This window comes from Alnus glutinosa, chromosome 13 (assembly GCF_958979055.1).
Source record: "Alnus glutinosa chromosome 13, dhAlnGlut1.1, whole genome shotgun sequence".
NCBI classification, from domain to species: Eukaryota; Viridiplantae; Streptophyta; class Magnoliopsida; order Fagales; family Betulaceae; genus Alnus; species Alnus glutinosa.
The window spans coordinates 839,521-860,383 of record NC_084898.1 but is presented as its reverse complement, the minus strand read 5'-3'; the positions used below and the strand labels follow the sequence as shown (position 1 = coordinate 860,383).

Here is a 20,863-nt window from a genome sequence, read left to right as displayed (position 1 = left end):
CCATGATATAAAAATGCTAGTTTGTATTTTTTTTCTTTTATTTAAATTTTTTAAATGACATAACAACATACTCATCGTGTAACAATATATACATCATTAGGTCTGAACCAAAGAATAAATTCTGATCTGGCCGGTTCGTACCTGGGAGGGAGAGGATGTGAGCTTTAGTACTCTAGTCACATGCTACTACACGTGCTTTCCAAAGTTTGGGCACAACTTGGGTCATACGCGCAACATCGCTTGGTAGCCCCAGATATTAATCCTGCACATGCTCGAAGAAAACTGAATCCAAATTGAACTTTATGATTATCGAGGCTCTCGAAAAAAATGGGTATCGAAAATGTTTATGGCATATATAAAACACATGTAAGACCGTAAAAGTTCCCAAAAACAAAGGAGCTGAAAAAGAAAATAGAAATAATAAACCATCCCAAATTTACAAGATCATAAATCTTATTTTACACAAAATACATTAATATTATAATTAGGAAAACTAAAAATTATAAACCAACACCCATAACTTTCCCCATTTTCATGAGGACTATCGAGCAAGAAATGAGAAGGAAAAAGAATCAACTGCCAACTTCCAACATGAAACTGCAGGAGAGGAGTTCATTTCTATTTGTATGAGAGCAGCTGAAGGACTTCGAACTTTTGCTTATCATCTTTGGTGCCTGAAATCTTCAAAGAAACTTATATTAAACACGGTGGCAAAAGAGATCCAGACACTTGGATTGCCACGCTTGCTTCTATCAACTGCTTTCAATAGCCAAAACAGTTCCATTTTGGCACGGGCAAAGAATGTAGAAAACACTTTCTGCATATGATTTACAGCTCTTGCCTGGATGTACACTGTTAATTTCACTTTACACTAACCAGAACCTGTGAATTTCAGGCATCCCCTTCCCTCCTCTCGCCATTTTCTTCCTGACTGGATACAGTATTTAGCTGCTGTTGCAACTGTTGAGCGATAAAATCATCAATGTAAGCTTAAAAATATTTTAATAATTAATTCCTACATAGAAAATAGGACTAAGGGTGGCAATTTGTGTTCCCCATGTCTAACTTGAGTTGTGTCAAGACATGGGTAAAAGCCAGTGGCGGAGCTAGGATTTTAGGTCAGGGAGGTCAAAAAAAATTTTTGAACCATGCTGGATTAAAATGATGCCATATTTTTCCAAATTCTGTTTGTGAAAAATTATGGTTAAATGGTTGACAAGGTCTTTTTTATAGATATGCTCTTCGAATGTTGTCTCTATCGCTAGGATAGTAATCAGAAATTTTTTTTCTTAAGGATTGGTTGGCACATTTGCTAAATCTACCTCAATACGAGCTCGTTTAGAATTTGATTGTAGCTCAATTGAATCATTGTTCTCCATAATCTCAGGCAACTACAATTATATATTTTATACAATTAAAATATAAAGCAAAAACTATATATATTCATAAACAATTAAATATAAAAAAAAATAAAAAAATCTAAATATAAAAGAACAATAAATTGAAAAGAACAATTCAAATATAAAAGCTTAAATATTAATAATATGAAAGTTTATTACATACCTAAAACTGAAATGCTGGATTTTGTTTAGAAATTATTTTGAACGGCTAAACTTTGAAGGCTTATTTGAATGGTTGAAGGTTTTCAGTTGGAATAATTTTTTTTTTTTTTTTTTATAAGTAATAAACTGACTTTATTAAAAGCGTCAGGCGCCCCTTAGTACACCGGCAGTATACAAGAGAAAGCACAAAGCTGGAAATCGAAAAAAAACAGCCCAAAAAAAGAAAGAAAGAAGCCCACCAAACAAACCCACGAGAACCTAAACCTACAAGAACAAAGAACCCCAACCCAACCCTCAAGGAACACACAAGAAACCCACCCAAAAACCCACAGGAACCACCACCCGTAGCCCACAAACAACCCACAAACTACAGAACCTGAGCCTTTCCTCTTCTACTCCTAGAAGGCACACTTGCACCGTCGTAGTTTATGGAGCTCTTCAAATTCTGCAGTTCTCTCCTTCCTTTGATCTTATACCGCTTCCCCATACTACCCCGATGAAAATCTTCCTCAATGGCATCCAACAAAGCCAGGGCCGAATCTTCATCCTCAGCACCATCCGACTCCCACTCCAAATGTAAGTCGGGAGGAATAACGCCCAATGGGTGAGGAAAGTCACCTTCCTCTCCCTGATCCCACAAAACAATCTCCCCAGAAGGGCTAAACCCTACCGGCCACTCCTGAGATTGGATCAAGCCAATTGAGTTGGGAGTCTCACCCTTGTCAATGGTCATCGATTTGCAGCCGCTCAAGGGGGAGGGAACTCTCGGGAGAAGGAACCCGCGTCGAAGCCCCACTCCCCCACTTGGCATCGGCAGGTTCTGAGCCACAAACCCGTCCATAGCCTGAGAAGAAGTATCCAAACACTGCGTCATCGGCGAACTCAAAGCTGTCACTGCCTCATCAATCAGGGAAATATACAACTTACTCGCTTTTGCCTTCGATTTCCGTTGATACCTCATGACTGATTTTGTTTTGGACGGGTAAATGGGAGCCCCACTGTTCGCCATCACCGGAAGAGACAAACGAAACCTCTCTCCCAACGCATCCGCCCCCAAAGAGGGAAACTCAAATCCTTTAGAGTCCGAATCCAACCCCCCAAGCAGACACAGGGTTAAGTCACAAACAGACACTTCCACTCGCAAGTTGGGCTTCGCCGCACACACAGAGGCAAAAGGATCTTCAACCACCGCCGTGCACAAGCTAGGACTTGCGCTAGAGAACTCGCCAGTATCCGACAACCCTCCACCCATGTCAGTCGTCGTCTTCACCTCCAACCTAGACCCATCTTGCCATGCCAAACCAGGTTGAGCGGAGCAAGCCGGATTCTCCACCGGAGAAGAACCCCCCATCCACAACGAGCCTGACTTGAACACCGGAAGAGTAGAAGTCGACCCGTCCAAGGCTTCCGGCGCCAAAGAGCCCAAACCCGACATTCCAGAGTCTAACCTCGCTTTCTCGAGACCACAAACCTGATCCAGGGAAAGCCTCTTAGCCTTCTTGGGATTGGGCTTAAAGCCCAACTTCCTAGAACCATCCCTGCAGTATGGCCTTCTAAGCACAGCTGAAGAGATCCTGCATCGGCCCAGTTTCAGAAGAAATCCTGCTCCAGCCCACGTTAGACCCACTCACCCAATCCAGCCAAACTCCAACCTGTTCGAGGATCTTTCTGCAGACTGAGACGTCGCAGTCCCTTGTACTGCACTCTCTGCCTTTTCGAAAATTGGAGCCATCGCCACAGTGGTCTTTACCCACCGGATCCAAAAGGCTTTTCTCCCAGGCTGAACAGTCCACCGCCTGCCGGACAATCTCGCAAGACCGCTCCTTAATCGGGAACTGCTCCTCCTCGCACCAGGCCACCTCCTCCAGCGAGACCAGATTCCGACCACCAAACGCAGGGATGGTTGGCATCAAGCGAACCGCCTCCGCGAAAGACAGTGGTCCCGCTGCCTTTCCCAAGCCAACTCCCACCTTCTTCCCCCTTAACTTCTCATTCGGCGAGGAAACACCGAACCCGCACCCTACCGAAGAACCAAAAAATTCTAGAGCCTTAAGCAGCTCACTAATAAACTTGAGCCAACCCCATCCACCCCGCCCCTCAGGAATACGAAGAAACCCTCCCTGAATGCCCACCCCATAGACCGCTGCCTCCACAAACCGGCCATTATTGTTACCTCCAATATGAACTATCGTCACCTTCGCCCCCTCCCTGAACGGTTTGACAAAGTCAGACAGACCATGACCACCCATCAACACCTCCATAGTCGAAACCAGCCATTCGATGCACTGGTTGCTCAGGAGAACCGCACCGGAATAAAATTTCCGCTTTTCTTCCACCCTTAGCACTGACGCCCCTTCAATAACCGAGAAGACAAACGCTTTTGCCTCCACCAGAAATCGTCTATCCATCCCTCAAAGCCCTTATGCCCTTCATGTTCATGTCATTGCAGCAGAGGAATAACTTGAGGAGCTAGAGATTTTGTAGCTTAATCTTTCAATAACTTCACAGTTGGAATAAATACTACGAACAAATCCATCATAGCAAATTCTTGTACAGTTCTACTTCTCATTCCGAAAATTTCTGACTTCTAAAGCCACACGCACATTTTTGGTTGATTTATGGAATTTATTTCCTTCAATATTTTTGGTTGATTTATGGTATTAATACCATAGAGACTCAAATGTAGTTGTAGTCTCAAGTCTGTTGACTGGACTCTTTAGTCCTTGACTCTTTTAAAAAAGTTCTAATGACTTTTAAGTTCTATACTGTGACTAGAGTTGTAGACTTGACTGACTGAGTCCTTAATTCTTTTTTAAAAAAATCTGACGACTACTAAGTTCTATACGGTGCATTTTGCCTTTGGAGACAAAAAAATAAAAAAAAATATTGCCCTGTCAGCTTGTCTTCAACCTTCGACTTCGTCCCTTCAACCTCTCAACTCTGTATTTCCATTCTTTTTTTGTTTTGACCTATTTACAAAAACAATTATGAATTATGACAGAAAAACCCACGGCAAAGGGTGAGCTGCGTGGGCAAGTTTGCCCATTGATAAAATGCTGGGGGGGGGGGGCATCCAGCCTTCTAGGGGCATAAAAAAAAATTGTGCCAAGGATTAGGAGATTTTTTAGGAGGTGAAGGGGGGGGGGGGGGGGGGGGGCATTTGCCCCCCCTCCCTCCGCCCCTGGTAAAAGCTCCCTCCACCCCTGGTAAAAGCCTATATAAGTCAACCCTAACCCAACCTATTAAATTAACGGATTAGACCCTTTCAACCCTAACCCGCTAATTTCATGTTAGGTTTGCAGATCGTGTCAAAAATCGCCAGCCCTTTATGTTGGGTTCGGATTGTGTCGAGGCACGAGTATAAGACTATATAGATCAATCCTACCCCGACCCATTTCATTATACAGATCAGACCCCTTCACCTTAATCTACTAATTTCATGTTAGGTTTGTGTCATATTCATGGGATGTGTAAACAATTGTCCACCCTAAATAGGAAATTCAACCTCTTTCTATCTGCTGATGGGTAAAACAAACAAATGTACATGGAGATATATAGAGAGGGTAAGTATACATGTTATGTTTATTAACGTGCATGGAGATAGCCAGAGAGGAAAGTAAACACGTGTTATGTTAAATCTACTAGTGATCTTAAACAACCAATCAACACCAAATAAAAGCAATCTATTACAGTGAGTCGTCTTGTTTTAAGAACTCTATACTAGGAAGTCATGGAAATAGGTAAATCAAAAGAAGCAACAACAATAAATATTAACCCCCTTGAGCTACTCACTTGCATGTATTTCAACTTTTCAGCAGTCAGCTCATCCGTCAAATTGATCATCCTGCAGAGAGAGAGAATTAGAGGAACTTCACTACACACACAAATATATATATTAAAGAGACATCAGAAGTACTAAAGATAACCAACCTAGCTTGAAGCTCCGAGGTCTTGATAAGTAGTAAACGCTCCCTCTCAGAAGCTGCTGTTTCAATCTGTCAAAAGAACAGATCAGAGAATGGGGAAGAATAATCGGAAAAGCATGAATCACAATATGTTGGTCCAATTGTCTTCGGTGACAAGAAAAGAAACAACAATCTAGATTTGTTCAACAATCTACACATGGTAATAGAGCACGGGTTCCATAAGGTCCTCTCATGGCCCCATCACGAGCTCTGCCTTTTCATCATATATGCCCAATTCTGCACCTAATACCATGTATGCTCAATTCATCACATCTATCAACTTCAAGCAATCCAACATGCAAAATAATCCGTGAAAACATCCTCCAGATCTGATCACACTCTGGTTACATTTGATAGAAATATATTGGTCAACACAAACAAAGGATAGAAAGTGCCAACTTTGATCCACTCGTGCTCTCATCTCATTTTGTTAAAACTTTGGTGCCATCGGATCCTCATGCTATTTTGATTGGAGAGAAGTCATGCAAGCTCTTCATGAGGAAAACTCATACTAGTGCTATTCATAAGAATAATCAATTATCTCTAATAAAAAAAAATGAAATTAATTAATTATCACCACAGAGAGCTTATCATCAAATTTGGTCAAGTCATTCCCCAAACCAGCGTATTTTCTTTTTCCCTTCCATCAAAAACTAAAAAGACCAATAGGCAAATAAGAAAGGAACCAACACATGTGAAATCTAATTTTGGAATCCTTGCATGTATTCATCAAGTTCAAGTCTACTAACTACCAAAGCTAAGAAAAGCTAAAATCTGAGTATGTACAAGGATAACCTGTTCTCAGAAAATTTCAATGATTCTTTTATACAAATAAAAATGAGTTTATAACAATTTCCAATTGGCCAGAAAGAAAAAGATAGATAACTGTACTTACAATTCCATTGTTCTCTGAACAGCGAGGCAATGGGGGCAACTTTCCATTTTGAGTAGCTGAAATAAAATGGGAATTCATTATAAACATGTTTAATACCTCTTTAAAAAAAATGTTTGTATCTTTTCCCACTAAAACTACATATAACTATGTTAAGTGGGTGTTTTGTTTGGGAGGGTTGTTCGGAGTTTCTTGTGGGTTTTGAGGGGTTTGTAGGGTTGGGTTGCTTTAGGGTCTTGTTTGGGAGTTTGTCAGGGGGTTTTTCTGTTTTTCGGGTATTGGTTTCTTGTGGGTTTTGCTTGGGTCGGTGTTGAGACTATTGTTTCTTGTATACTCCGTGTGTGCTAAGGGCGCCTTACGCTGTTATTTATAAAATCTGCACTTACTTATCAAAAAAAAAAAGTATCATACTCACCATCTGCTACCTCAGCTGATTGCAGACTATTCAACAGATTCATTATAAGATCCTGGCATAAAGGTAAAACTTTTAATAAAAACTTTCATTGATCAGAGATTTAAGTTTGTCAAGGAAAACAAATTTCTCATGGTCAAAATCACACATAAAATCATATTATCATTTTCAAGTTTGCTCTTACCTGTTGAATTGCATTCTGCTGAAATAGATTCTGAAGGTGAGGCATGAGAAGTGATGCAGGTAAATTACTATTGCTAAACTCCTTTGGCGACTGATTAATAGGCTGAAAACACAGAGAATTACATTATATGAATTATAGGGAGAACACAATCTGTGGCTCAATCTTACTTGAAAGTTAGATATAAAAGGAAAACATTTGAAATGATTAAATCACACCTAACGATTGTGCATTACTTTGTATCCACTTGTGTGCGTGTACTATATATATCTACAACAAATTAATCATAAAAAAAAAAAAAAAAAAACCCTATATACATGTACAATATATATATCATTGACATACTACACCAAGCAACAAGTCTGAAAAACTAGAAATAGTAATAACTCCTTTACACCCAATATGTCTTCGCTCTAAATGACAAAATTATTAATAAAAAGTAGATAGTCTAAATTTTTTTTCTTAAATGCCCTTCACCATATATTAGAAGTTGACATGACCCAAAAAAAATCTTGTTTTTTTATTTTTATTTTTATTTTAAAAGTTGAGGGTAATTTAGGAAAATGACGATGTATTTTCACTTTTAGCAAATGAACATTTATGTTAGGACGTCCAAAAATAGAAAAGAAGATATTAAAATTGGGAAGGACGGAGTAGCTAATGATTACACAACATTGCACACACACAGACACAGACATCAACTATTGTCTTCCTCTCAGAAAGAAAAACCAAAAAAAGAAGTGATTATTCTACCATATACATAGATTATTTAAGTGGATGTACTAATGAGATGATGGTGGTTCTAAACAAAAATAATTGCTAAATGTGTAATAAATCTATTTGAGAGCAAGCAGTCAAAATACAAACCATTTGTTTGGAGTCAAAAATCCAATCACCAACACTAGCAGACTTTTTTAGTGGAGACCCCTAAAAACAACAAAAACAGAACACCAGGTGAGAAGTAGAAAATTAAATAAAGACACTTCAACAATATTTTTTAAGTAAAAATTGTCCACCTACCTGAGAAGATCGACGTGGAACTGTACTTAATGGAATATCCTAGGAACATTTTGAAGTTAGTGACAGTCAAATGATTAGGAGAAGGGAGGGGGAGAAACAAAATACAATCATTATAAACCTTACCTTTACAAGATCTAAATTCTCTGATGTTACTGAAAATCTTCCTTTAATTTGCACCAGATTAGCCTTTGACTTGTCATCTAAAGATTCTCTGAATCCTATAGGAGAAAAAAATCAATGCCACAAAATCTGTAAGCCTGAGTTAACATGTAGTAGCAGCAGCAACGGCAGTGACAATAATTATGAAGATCTTATGATGCATTTTGATTAATTTCATTACCCCCAGTAGGCTTTATTGGAGCTGATAAACTGTTTGCCGAAGCTCGGTTTGGTAGCATCAAAGGACCACTAAAGCTTGGTGCCCGCCGTACCTCACGGAACACTTTCTCAGTAGATGGTTGAATTTCATTCTCACTCCTAGTAATTAACTACCCATCAGTCACATATCCAAACCACCAAAAACACATCCCAATGACTAAAGCGTGCAGCAAATAAAGAAAAAGAAGCAAATATTTGGTTTCTTGGAGACGATGAATCATGACAAACCTTTCAGAGATTCGCACTCTCTCTGATAATGAATGACTAAGCACAGCACCAGGCGTGAGTGGGCCACTCTGAGTTTGACGACTTTGCACCATTTGGGTTTTAGTCTTGGCCTGTACCATGTCCTTTTCTGATGTGGATGATGATGCCTCAACGCTTGAACCATTCTTCTTCCAAACAACTTTCTCTTGGCATCCATATTCCAATGAATCACCATCCACAATCTTTTCCTTTCTATTCAAGCAGTCAATCTGTGGTAATTCTTCACCACTAGTTCGTCCTCTGCACTCGGGCTGCGCCAATTCATTGTTTAAGTTCAATTTCCCCAAACGGGATAGGCAATCAGTTGAATCCTGCCAATGAAAGACAAGAAATAATTTCACTTGTTTAAGATCAAAATTTTCGAAGGAAATATTAGAATGATATACATTCTCCAGAAGCAGAAGAAAAATCTAATACACTTGGACTACCTTGTCTGATGTGATTTTAAAATTAATACCTTCTCACCGACAAAATACTTCATGCGAAAATCTTCTTCTCTCATCTCTGACATATCATCATCATCTCGAACCTAGCAAAATGTAATAATAATAGTAATAATAATAATAAAATTACTTCAGATTAACTGACTAACATAACTCAAACAATGTCTACAATCTCAATCTGAAATATCTTGGTAATTTATAATAATTAAAAAATTGTGCTTACCAATGATGCTTGTGCTTTTAAATCCTCAATATCAAAGTTCCAGGCACTGACTCCTCGTTGGTACTCACTCTGATGGGGGCAAGACGAGCATTACCACCAAACATAAATGATTGAAGTAGACATGCATAAATTAGAAAGTTTAGATATCTCTGACCACTAAATGTAAGATATTAGCAATTTTATTACGTGACACCCTATAAAGTTAGTCTCACATTGGAAAGAAGAATGAGTGAGTAGATTATAAAGGTGTTCACTAATCATTTTGAAATGACAGCACAAATGTGGTTAGCGCTTTCCCAACGTCATTATAAATGATATCAGAACAACCTAGTAACACTATGTGATACTAAAGCACTGTATGACATGGGCCCTGACGGATTTGAGTGACGAAGATTGTGACACTCCAGAAAGTTAGTCCCACGTTGGGAAGAAGAATTGCCTACATCGAGTAGCCAGAGTATAAAGGTGTTCATAGGTACTAAGTCCTACATTGGTTTCTTACTAGGTGAGACTGGGCTATATAAGTGAGTCTAGGAAGCTCCAGTCGCAACTTGACTAGTTCTTTTGGAGTGACAGCGCAGATGTGACCAGCGCTTTTCTTAAATCGTTAAATACTATGTTTTGAAAAGTAACATCTACCCAATTTTTATTTAAACTAATTCTAGTTTGAGGGAAGAAACACATATGTCATAGCACATATTAGTCACTAGTATTTGAATGATAAAACTCCACTAAGACAGAAAATAAATAAATAAAAATTACCTATACTGCCAGCATTATTATTGACTAGCTCATAACCCGCGCGATTCTTTTATACATAAAAGACCGGTTCAGTGTTTAAAAATTATGGGTTTAAGCCACATGTCATAATTATATGCCAATTCTAAATTGGGACTCGCCAATAAATTTATTAAAATCATGACAAAACCGGTTCAACCTTTAAAATTCATCGATTTTTTTACTTAAAGACCGGATCAGTGTTTAAAAATTATGGGTTCACGCCACGTGTCATAAATCTATGTCAATTCTAAGTTGAAACTCGGGTTATATATATATATATGATGTTTTTAATTATAATTTTTTTTTTTTTTTAAATCTCACCACTTAATTTGGCTATAATGACACTTAATGCTATAATGCAAAAAATTTATTTTGGTCCCATGAAGTTTCACACCCATGATTTTTTCATTAAAGCATAATAAATGTATTAAAATCATGACAAAACCGATTCAACATTTAAAATTCACCGGTTTTTTTTACTTAAAAGAACGGTTCAGTGTTTAAAAATTATGGGTTCAAGCCACATGTCATAATTTTATGCCAATTCTAAATTGGAACTCCGCGTTTATATACATATATGATATGATTTTTTAATTATAACTTTTTAAAAAAAATCTAACCACTTAATGCGGCTATAATGACACTTAATGGCTAATGCTATAATACGAAAAAATCCTTATTTTGGTTTCACACCCATTATCTTTTCATTAAAGCATAATAAATTTATTAAAATCATGACAAAGCCGGTTCAACCATTAAAATTCACCAGTTTTTTTACATAAAAGAACGGTTCAGTGTTTAAAAATTATGGGTTCACGCCACGTGTTATAATTCTATGCCAATTCTAAGTTAGAACTCGGCTTTTATATATATATATATATTATTGGGAAAAATAGTAGGAAAACAAACCTAATCAGGATAAAAGATCATATTGTCAATAAGAAAAGAGGTGCTAAGACACATCAACCACATGAAACCGCTCGTTTGAAAACCCTACACTCTAATTCAGATGGTTTTCTTTGTTTCAACAGTTATTACGCCTTCTTTTTGAATAGTTTTCTATCACTTACCCCAAAAAAAGATAGTGAAAAATATGATGTTTTCTTTTGATCTAATGGCTTCTCATGAAGTTGGAATTTAGGACGTAAGTAAATGTCTGGGTCAACTTCAGAATAAGGAATAGTATCAACTCCAGAATAAGAAACCAGATTGTAGTTTCAGATTTTACAATGGTTATAAGCAGCATCAATATTTCTTCAAATAAGGGGCAGTTGTCACTGATCTTGATTGAGGTTTTCACAAATGAGAGACTATGAAAGATACGAAGCAAAAAGTATTCTGAGAAGTCAAGTTTGCTCATTGTAGAACATCTAATACTTGGTCTAACCTATCAGCTCCATTAATAGTTTTAAGTAACCTACAACTCAAAAAATAAAAAAATAAAAAATAAATAAATAAATAAACAAAAAAAAAAGAGCGAGAGAAAGAAAAAGAAAGATTACTTAAGAAATACAAACAATAGAATATGTGACATAAAGTACAGGTCCAAAATAAAACAAATTTCAACAGATACACCATGAACACAGGTAAAACAAATTTAGGTTGAATTAATGGTTAACATTTATCACCTGTGTATTCATAAAAAATAATAATAATAATAATAAAATAAAATAAAATTATCACCTGTGATAGTGCCTCTTGTTCTGCTGAAGGCATTTTCTTCAGAGCTAATTGTGCCGCATCTTTAAGCTGCAAAATTTTAACAAGTCATCAGATAAGTGTACCTGGACAGGTGAAAGCATGAAAGCTGCATCACTGCAGTAATGGCAGACCTGGAGGGCTTTTACACGACTCCAAAGGGGTGGCAAGTCATCGAATAATTTCTTCACAGAAAGCTCTGGAGGCTTTGCCTGCTTGAAAAAGGAGTGTTTCAACAATTTCTCTGCTGTTGGCCTCTTTGCTTGATCTTTCACCAGGCACATTGCAACCATTTCTTTAAAAGACTGATCACAACTGGAAATCCTCCAATTAGAATATTATTCTATAAGAGAAAGACATTGAAAGACTGCAACTACTGGAGAGCAAAGCACATACTTATGTTGTTTTCTACTCTAGCCAGAAAGAACATCAATACCTTAGAGAACTTTTTATCACGATCATAATCAAGTCCCGGAGGGGCATTCTGGATGGTCATCAGGAGAACCTATTAGAAGAAAAAAGGGTCAGGAATATTTCAGACGTTTCAATAAAACATTCTCAAGCTCATGCTAATACAATCTTGTTATACTGTCAGGACATATATACCTTCATTGGAGGATATTTTGAGAATGGAGCATGACCGTGAGCCAACTCCAGTGCCGTTATACCAAATGACCAAATATCAGCCCTATAAAAGATTGATCCAACAGACAACCAGTTAAGCCATTTTTTTTTTCTATCAAAGTACATATAGTTTACCCAATAAATCACTAGCTTTTAATACAAGCAAGACATCCCACAACAATCAGAAGAAAGTGATCTTCTGCTGGATTAAAAGATCCACAGGGAAGATTAAAAAAAAAAGTAACATCGGTGACATTCAGGAAATTCCACAATCATCCCAGAGTGATTAAGTCTAAAGAACCATCTCGTATGGGGTCCACAAACATACATAGATACACAGGAAGAAATAACATGTAAATATGCTGGCAACCCAATCCATGCACAACTTCAATTGACCTAGAATAGACTATGCCCAGATTACCCTAGGAACTGTTGAACAGATAAATAGCTATTGCTAAACATATTACATAATGGCAATCATCAAAGCACAGAAATACTATAGCTGTATGCTGAGGTTCTCAGACCAGGTTGAATTTATGGGGTTGTAACCAAAACAGTGACACCCTAAATGTTCAAGCCCCAATTCCCACCACTCAAAGCCCTCCACTATTTCTTCAAAGTTACAACATGGAATAAAACTCACTTGAAATTATATCCACTTCCTGGCTGCAATACCTCTGGAGCCATCCTGGAAAGCAAAAGATAAGATGAAATCTAAAAACAAATGGATAAAAGAAAAAGTGAAATCCATTGACAATGTCTTACCAGCATGGAGTCCCTACAAAAGTATTTCTTGAACGTTGTCTATCACCTGCGTCAAACATGCAGGCTGAAACACCAAAATCAGCGACCTTTACCACCCCATTACTGTCAAGTAGTATGTTTCCAGCCTGTAACCACAATATCAAAACAAACTCACTTTGAAACCCTCCCGGCATATCTTTAAAAATAGAAGAACACAAATAAAACATATAGTGAATTAATGTTGAAGTTCCACAATCAACTGACCTTAATATCCCTATGAATATGTCCTTGTCGATGAAGGTACTCCAAAGCCTTCAAAGTTTCTTTTAGTATAGAACCAATAGCAGCTTCTTCAAATCCATCTGAATATGCTATCTTCATGAGATGCAAACAAGAACCTTCTGCCATGAATGGCATGATCACCCAAAGGTTCCGTTCAACAACAAATGAACAATATGCCCTAACAACATTAGGATGATCTATCAAGCTCATTGTTTGAGCCTCCCTACGCATGTCATCCTGCAAAACAACACAATCATCAAGATGTAATCCACCATTTAGAACAATATATAATTGACCTGAAACAAAACCAACTAATTTCAGACAGATTACACTATTTAAAGTTAAGTAAAGAGGCAACCAAGTAAAATTACGAATAATAGAAAGAACAATAAGAAGACGGGAAAAAGTTCAGGTTCAAGAATTTATTTATATGTGCGGGTGTGTGTGTACTGCTGGAGCTTATTAGGGTGAAATCAAGGGAATATTTGCAATTTTTTTGGAGTTCTTGTGATAGCTTTCACCTCTTTCTTCTACATGTCTTTCTTTTCTTGTCTACATTCCGTACTTTTTTTTTTTTTTTGATAAGTAAATTTAGTTTTATTGAAAGCATAAGGCGCCCCTACGTACACTGGAAGTATACAACAGGAAACACCTAACTAGAAAAGGAAAAATAAGCAAGAAAATCAGCAAAGCTGATGGATAAAGGGTACAAAAAAGCCATCGACCAGAGATACAGCGTGTGGAGAAACAGCTCTAACACTTCCTCTAGGGAGTTCTCTAGGTTCTCAAAACACCTAAGGTTTCTTTCTCTCCAAATACACCAAAAAATGCATATAGGCACCATCTTCCATGTTGCTCCTTGAACTCCCAGACTTCCACCAATAAGCAAGGAGGTCTAGCACACTCCTAAGCATGACCCAAGAAATACCAAAGCGAGAAAAAATGTTATTCCACAGAGCGGAGGCTACATCACAATGCAGAAGTATATGGTCCACTGATTCCCTATCTCACTTGCATAGGCAGCATCTATCTACAATGATTATGTGCCTCTTCCTGAGATTGTCCAAAGTAAGGATTCTACCTAGAGCTGCAGCCCATGTGAAGAAAGCTGCCCTCGGGGGTGCTTGAGACCGCAACACACTCTTCCAAGGGAACCGAGTTCCTCCAGAACACGATAGGGAACCAAAATAAGACTTAACCCTGAACACACCTTTCTTGGAGGATACCCATCTAAGGCAGTCTGCCCGATCACTGTTCACCCTAGTAGAGTGCAAAATCTGGAAGGAGGAGGCAAAAACATCTACTTCCCAATCATGCGCCTCTCTAACAAAGCTCACGTTCCACTGAAAGAACCCGCCCAAAATCTCCATATTGTCAGCCACTGACGCATCCTTCACCCGAGCAATACCATAGAGATCAGAAAACACTTCTTTTAGAACCGTATCTCCGCACCACAAGTCATGCCAAAAACTAGTCCTCCCATCCCCCACCTCATATTTAAGAAATCTGGAAAAAGTTTCCCATCCTTTCCTTATGTACTTCCACAACCCTACTCCAAAAGTCCCTGCAAACTCACGGGAGCACCACCCACCCCACAAACTACCAAACTTGGAGTCCACCACAACTCTCCACCAAACATCTCTTTCCATGCCAAAACGCCATAACCAATTTCCTGACAATGAGCGATTGAACAACACCAAACTCCTAATGCCAAGCCCCCCTTTAGAAATTGGGGTACAAACCCTTGCCCAACTCACCAAATGGTATTTAAATTCTACTCCCATACCCCCCCAAAGAAAATCTCATTGTAGCTTCTCAACTGTTTACACAGCCACTGAAAAAACACAAGTTTCTTCCCTTTTTTATTTTAATGACAAGGAACCCCTCCAAGGTAGGGTCACTTCGTATACTCACCCCTGTCAGGAAAACCTCGAATCCGTGTAAAGCGCCCCCTCCACATGGATCGAGTAATACTCCGGCTTCGCTAGCGGGTTGGCCCCAAAAAGTGTCTTCTCGAAATCTACAGAAGGGGCTCTTTTCATGTTAACAGCTTGTCTTTTCTTCCTTGACTACCCAGCCTAATAAAATGTTTAGGTGCTGCCTAGCTACAATGACCACCAATCTTTGTGCATGAGCTGCCTAGCTACAAATCTCTTTATGATTCAGCAGGTGCCATGCCGCCTTATGCATTAGTGGAAAAATAACTCTAGAAGGGATGAAGCCCCACTAAACTTTTGAAACCCTAAAACCCTATGTTTTTCCTAGCCTTTAGCCATCAAATTAATCATCAAAACCAATTTCATCATACACAAACGGGCACTGTCAAGAATTTGCTGCAAGCACAATTTTCAATTTTCTGCAGCATTCATCGATCAAACCATGGCCTTTTATCCCTCTTCTTTTTTCTTTTTTCTTTTTTTTCTCAACAGGTAAAACAACTCACAAACCCATATGAGAATGAACCCATGAACTCACCCTCTGCCCCTTGTTTTACAGGGTGAGCAGGTGTCACTAGGTCCAAAGACCATTGGCAAATACCCAGCAAGTTTCTACAATAAAACCTTAGCCTTATCGAACCACTCCCAAGCTACAAGCCTAAAGCACAACCCAAACCCTAGAGTCACAAATTTCCGTAAACTTAGCCTACCACCTACACATACATAGACAGGTACTCAGTATAATGTTCTCCTCACGTATCCAAGTTTCCTCTGTACAAGTATCCAAATTTTTTTTGATTGAAGATTGTGAGCTTTAGGGGCTTAGGGTTGGGTTGTTTTGTGGGCTGTTCCTTGTCGGGTCGGTTGTGAGGCTGTTGCTTCTTGTATACTCCGTGTGTACTAGGGGCGCCTTACGCTATTTTTTTAATAAAATTGCAATTACTTACCAAAAAAAAAGTATCCAACCTCGACATCCAAAAAAAGTTCACTTAGCACCAGTTCAATATGGTTCATCTTTATAGCATTACTTCACATCAGGCATGCCGCATGCATCCTAGTAACATAGAATAGTACAAATCTCTAAACCTCTCAAGTGCACGCATCAGTGGAAAAATTAAACGATAAAGGTCGCTTTTGCTGGCTCAATCTCTGTGCATGATGTAAACTGTCAAGCAACAAGACAAATTCACTGCCTCATACCAGTAAATCTTTCTGTACATTTGTATTTTGAAGTTGCAGTATCATCATCCCTGATATGAGGGGATTCATCCCTGATAGGAGGGGATGATGATACAGTCGTGATATTTAGGTACACTTTCTTACTCAATAACATGTATAAATAGCGCTACTTTCTTCCAAAACCAAGAAAACAGGTTCAAAGATATTAACAACCCAGGTGACTTTTCCTCCAAACTGAACACGCTAAAACAAATAGCCTATCCAAGAATTCCGAGCAAAAAAGGGACTCTAAATTCAAATGAACCATTTCCATGAAGAAAAAGAATAGTTCCTCAAAACTCAATCGCTCACTATTTCCATCTCAGAAAGTAAATCCACATCACCTCCATAATTCAACTTCACAAACCAAACCAAATCGCAGTAACCAAACAAGATCTCATCTCGAATCCAAAAATTCACTTAAATACAAACCAAACAGTTAAACAAAAACTCCAAACCGGACTAAGAAGCTAACCAGATTGCTATTGCAGCGATCGAGATCCAAGCACTTGACGGCCACGACGTCGTTGAAAGGAAGATAGATTGCTCTGTAGACAGTAGCGCTCGCTCCATGCCCTACCTCTTCTAGAAGCTTGTAGTCGTTGTGATTCGCCGAGTAAGTCCTCTGGTTCCCTCCCGTCGGCCCCATACCGAACAATACCGCCCGAAAAACCGCCTAACTAGATCGGAAAACCGCTCTTCTCAGCTCTCAGAAAACCAGCCGCTCGCGCTGTGAGTGACAGCGTTCACTGTGTAGCGGTTTGGTGAAGCATCGAGCCGTTGACCGCCGTGGGAAGCGATACAGAGAGAGATTGGACTACTGGCTGGGGATGGGAAAGAGTAAGAGACACAAGAGAGAGAGAGAGAGAGAGAGAGAGGTATGTGTGCTGACGTGTCGAAGAGTTGCTGGGTCATCCTGATGTTGACACGTGGGTGCGTTGTCACGAGAGACGGCTGGGACCCCCTTTTGCCGCGCGCTCTTGGTAGCATCCAAGTACTGCGACGGACTATCATCGAGGAATATTACCGTAAGACCGTCCTCATGTACGATTTTTTTTTAAAAAAAACTTTTTCCTTGCAAAAAACTCCTAAAATATTAATCATTACTTTTAATCAAAACAAATTTCATAAAATCTTAATCATTTTTTAATTAAAATTTTAATACATCTGGTGACGGTTCATCCACACCACTCTCGTCCCTTCTTAAAAAAAGGTTCTCTGCATTTCAATTAGAATAAAAACAACTATTTTATAGTTAATATTTTATTTTATTATTTTTAATAATATACATAATATTACAACATTTAAAAATTTTAACGACGTGACAATATCTTTAATTTACATGACATTATATACACAATTAGATTTATAAAATAAAATATTGACCTCTTATTCCGCTCATTAAATAGTTGCAATTCACGTACCATCTTTTTTTTCTTTGTTTTTCTATTATACATACCATCTAGTTGGCACAAAGGCAAGAGGCATAAACATATTGCAAATATAGTTTTTTTTTATTTAAGGGATAATTGCACCATTGGTCCTTGTGGTATGCCATAATTATTTTTCACTCCCTATGGTTTAAAAAATTTATGGGAAGCCCTTGTAGTAAGCAATAATTACAAATCGATCAATGACGTCAAATTCTGTTAAATATTTTGATAGATTCTGTTAAATGTCACGCCAGCGCCACGTCAAACAAATAAAAATGCAACACGTGTCCATCTTAATAAAAAAAAAAATTAAAAAATAATCTGTTTATACTTATTTTTTAAAAAATAAAAATAAAATTAAAATTAAAATTCAAAACAAAAAATAAAAAAAAAAACAAGGGGTGGCCATCGGGCCACCCCCCGGCCACCCCTTGCCTTCTCTTTTTTCTTTTTTTGGTTTTTTTGTTTTTTTTTTAAAAAAAATAAGTTTATTTATTTATTTTTTATTAAATTTATATTTTTTTATTAAGATGGACACGTGTCACCATCATATTGGCGACACGTGGTGCTGACATGGCATTTGACAGAATTTGTTAAAAAATTTAATAGAATTTGACTCCAGGGATCGATTTGTAATTATTGCTAATCACAATGACCTTCCATGAACTTTTTAAACCATAGGGAGTGAAAAATAATTATGGCATACCAGAGGGACCAATGGTACAATTATCCCTTTATTTAAATGGACAAGGTTGTCATTGAAATTGAGTTAAAAAAAAAAAAAAAAATTAACACATTTTATTAAATTGATATTTATTCTTTGAGCATATGATTCTTACATGCATTTTTAAAAATGAATGTAATATTCGCATGCTTTAAAAATATATGTTGGTGTAATAATAGACTGAATTGAATAAATTTTTTCCAACTCAAATTCGATGAAAGTTGTGTTGGTTTTTTAATATTCAATAGTTACATAGAATTTTTAATTTTTTTTTTCTTAACTCTTCATGCCTTAGTAAATTATATATATTTTTTGAAGGGATTAAATTATATATTGAGTGACAAAATATGAACCATATATTTAAAATAACATTTAAGATTTAAAACAATTTCATCATAAATTACACTCTTTTGTGAATTTATCTAGTTATGCTAATCTTTTTCTAATTTCCATTGATTTGAAACTCTAAATTTAGTTATCAGGAGGTTATCTAAGGGTTCGTTTAGATTTATGGTTTAAAAATGCACGATATGAAAATGTGATAGTCAAGCGTTTAGTAAAATCACGATTTTGACTTTAAAATCACAATTTAGCATTTAAAATTGTGTGTTTTTAAAACACACTACTTGCTTAAGATTTGAAAATATAAATTTTTTTACGTTTTTAAACAAAACAAAAAATTAAAAATACACTCTTAAACGATATACTTTTTACTATTTTATTTAAAATTATAAGACCAAATGGACTCTAAGTTAAAGTTGAGTGTATTCTTTTTTTATTTTTATTTTTAGATACAGGAAAAATAACTACAGACAACCGAAAAGAAAAATACAACAAACTAAAGCTGGGCAACCCTACAAGAAATACCTAAGAAAGCAAGTACGCAGAAACAATGCGTGATGACGTGGGCTAATTGATTATTGGCATGGATGCCAAAAATCTGGGCAACCAATAAAGATTGTTAAAAGTGTGTAAAGAGTTCAGATGACCTAAACACTAGGGTATAAAGAAAATACAAAAAACACAAAGCACAAAGCCCAAAAATACAAAAGAAGAAAAACAAACACAACAAATCCGATTGAGGGGAGGGGATGGGAGTCACCAGTGGCAGTGCGTGAAGACCATGTTCCACCGCTGGAAGATCTCTCTCTAGCTGTGATCGTAAGGGGCTGTCGTGAATCGCTAGCAACAGGGGCAGGAAAAGGATGGAGGAAAAAGCGTGGCCACCACACGCCGGAAAGGGAGACAAACTCCCTGGCGCGTGCATGCCACGCTCCAATGCATGGACGTCAGGGGCGAGCGAGGCGAGTGTCGGTGGAAGCGGAAGACGCCGACAAACCCATTAGAGAGGCATGTGTCGTGCAAAAGTTGACGGAGGAGCGTAGATCTGGATCCAAAAATTTCGACCCAATAACCTAACCAGAAATTGCAGTAAACACAGTGAAGGAAGGGGATGGACGGTGAAAGCTCTGTTGATGGGGGAGGGGGAGGAGAAAATGAGAAGGAGGGGGAGGAAGTCCTCCCACGGGTTTCGGGCGGTTGAGCTTATCAGAGAAGGATTTTAAAGAGAAGTGGGAGAGTCTCGCTCTAGGAGCAAAGATTTCAGATAAAGTTGAGTGTATTCAAAATGCTTAAAGTGAGAGCAGAGCTCACGGGAGATCAAAGTAGTCCAGCTTCACCACAATCTATTTTCTCTTGGTATTTCAAGTCAAATATCAGTAGCTAATCTGTTTTCTCTTAGTATTTAGAGTCAAATATTAGTAGCTAATCTGTTTTCTGTTTGTATTTAGAGTCAAATATTAGTAGCTAATCTGTTTTCTGTTAGTATTTATAGTCAAATATTAGTAGCTAATCTGTTTTCTGTTAGTATTTATAGTCAAATATTAGTAGCTAGTTGTTTACTTGTTTGAGCAAAACCGGTAGTAGTCAAATTTTGCTCCTGATCATTAATTGCGGAGAACCTGGATTTCTTGGCATTGTGGTTTTCTGTCCTATTTTCTTGTGCCTTCAAAATATATATCTATTGTTACCAAAAGCATAATTTTGCGATGCCAACGTTTTATTTCCTAAATTTATATAC

The 20,863-nt window shown here is 37.8% G+C and overlaps 1 protein-coding gene across 1 annotated transcript; it reads right to left on the bottom strand.

Moving 5' to 3' along the window:
• Positions 1-400: 400 nt before the first annotated feature.
• LOC133853765 (uncharacterized) lies at positions 401-17,483 on the bottom strand. The gene is made up of 21 exons (XM_062289788.1): positions 17,102-17,483; positions 13,454-13,708; positions 13,211-13,335; positions 13,089-13,133; positions 12,428-12,509; positions 12,258-12,326; positions 11,956-12,126; positions 11,807-11,872; positions 9,344-9,412; positions 9,135-9,206; positions 8,639-8,988; positions 8,373-8,509; positions 8,156-8,250; positions 8,033-8,071; positions 7,880-7,939; positions 7,016-7,117; positions 6,835-6,886; positions 6,423-6,478; positions 5,493-5,557; positions 5,355-5,406; positions 401-960 (listed from the first exon to the last, which is right to left on the bottom strand). Exons 1-21 carry the CDS (start codon positions 17,273-17,275, stop codon positions 892-894), a joined length of 2,205 nt encoding a protein of 734 aa, XP_062145772.1. The 5' UTR covers positions 17,276-17,483; the 3' UTR covers positions 401-891.
• Positions 17,484-20,863: the final 3,380 nt, after the last annotated feature.

Coding starts and splice junctions, on each gene's coding strand:
- LOC133853765 (XM_062289788.1), bottom strand. CDS start 17,275: ATGGGGCCGACGGGAGGGAACCAGAGGACTTACTCGGCGAATCACAAC. Junction 8,989..9,134: donor AGTATTTTGTCGGTGAGAAG/GTATTAATTTTA, acceptor TTTCATTGGCAG/GATTCAACTGATTGCCTATC. Junction 5,558..6,422: donor GTTCAGAGAACAATGGAATT/GTAAGTACAGTT, acceptor TTCTTTTGACAG/ATTGAAACAGCAGCTTCTGA.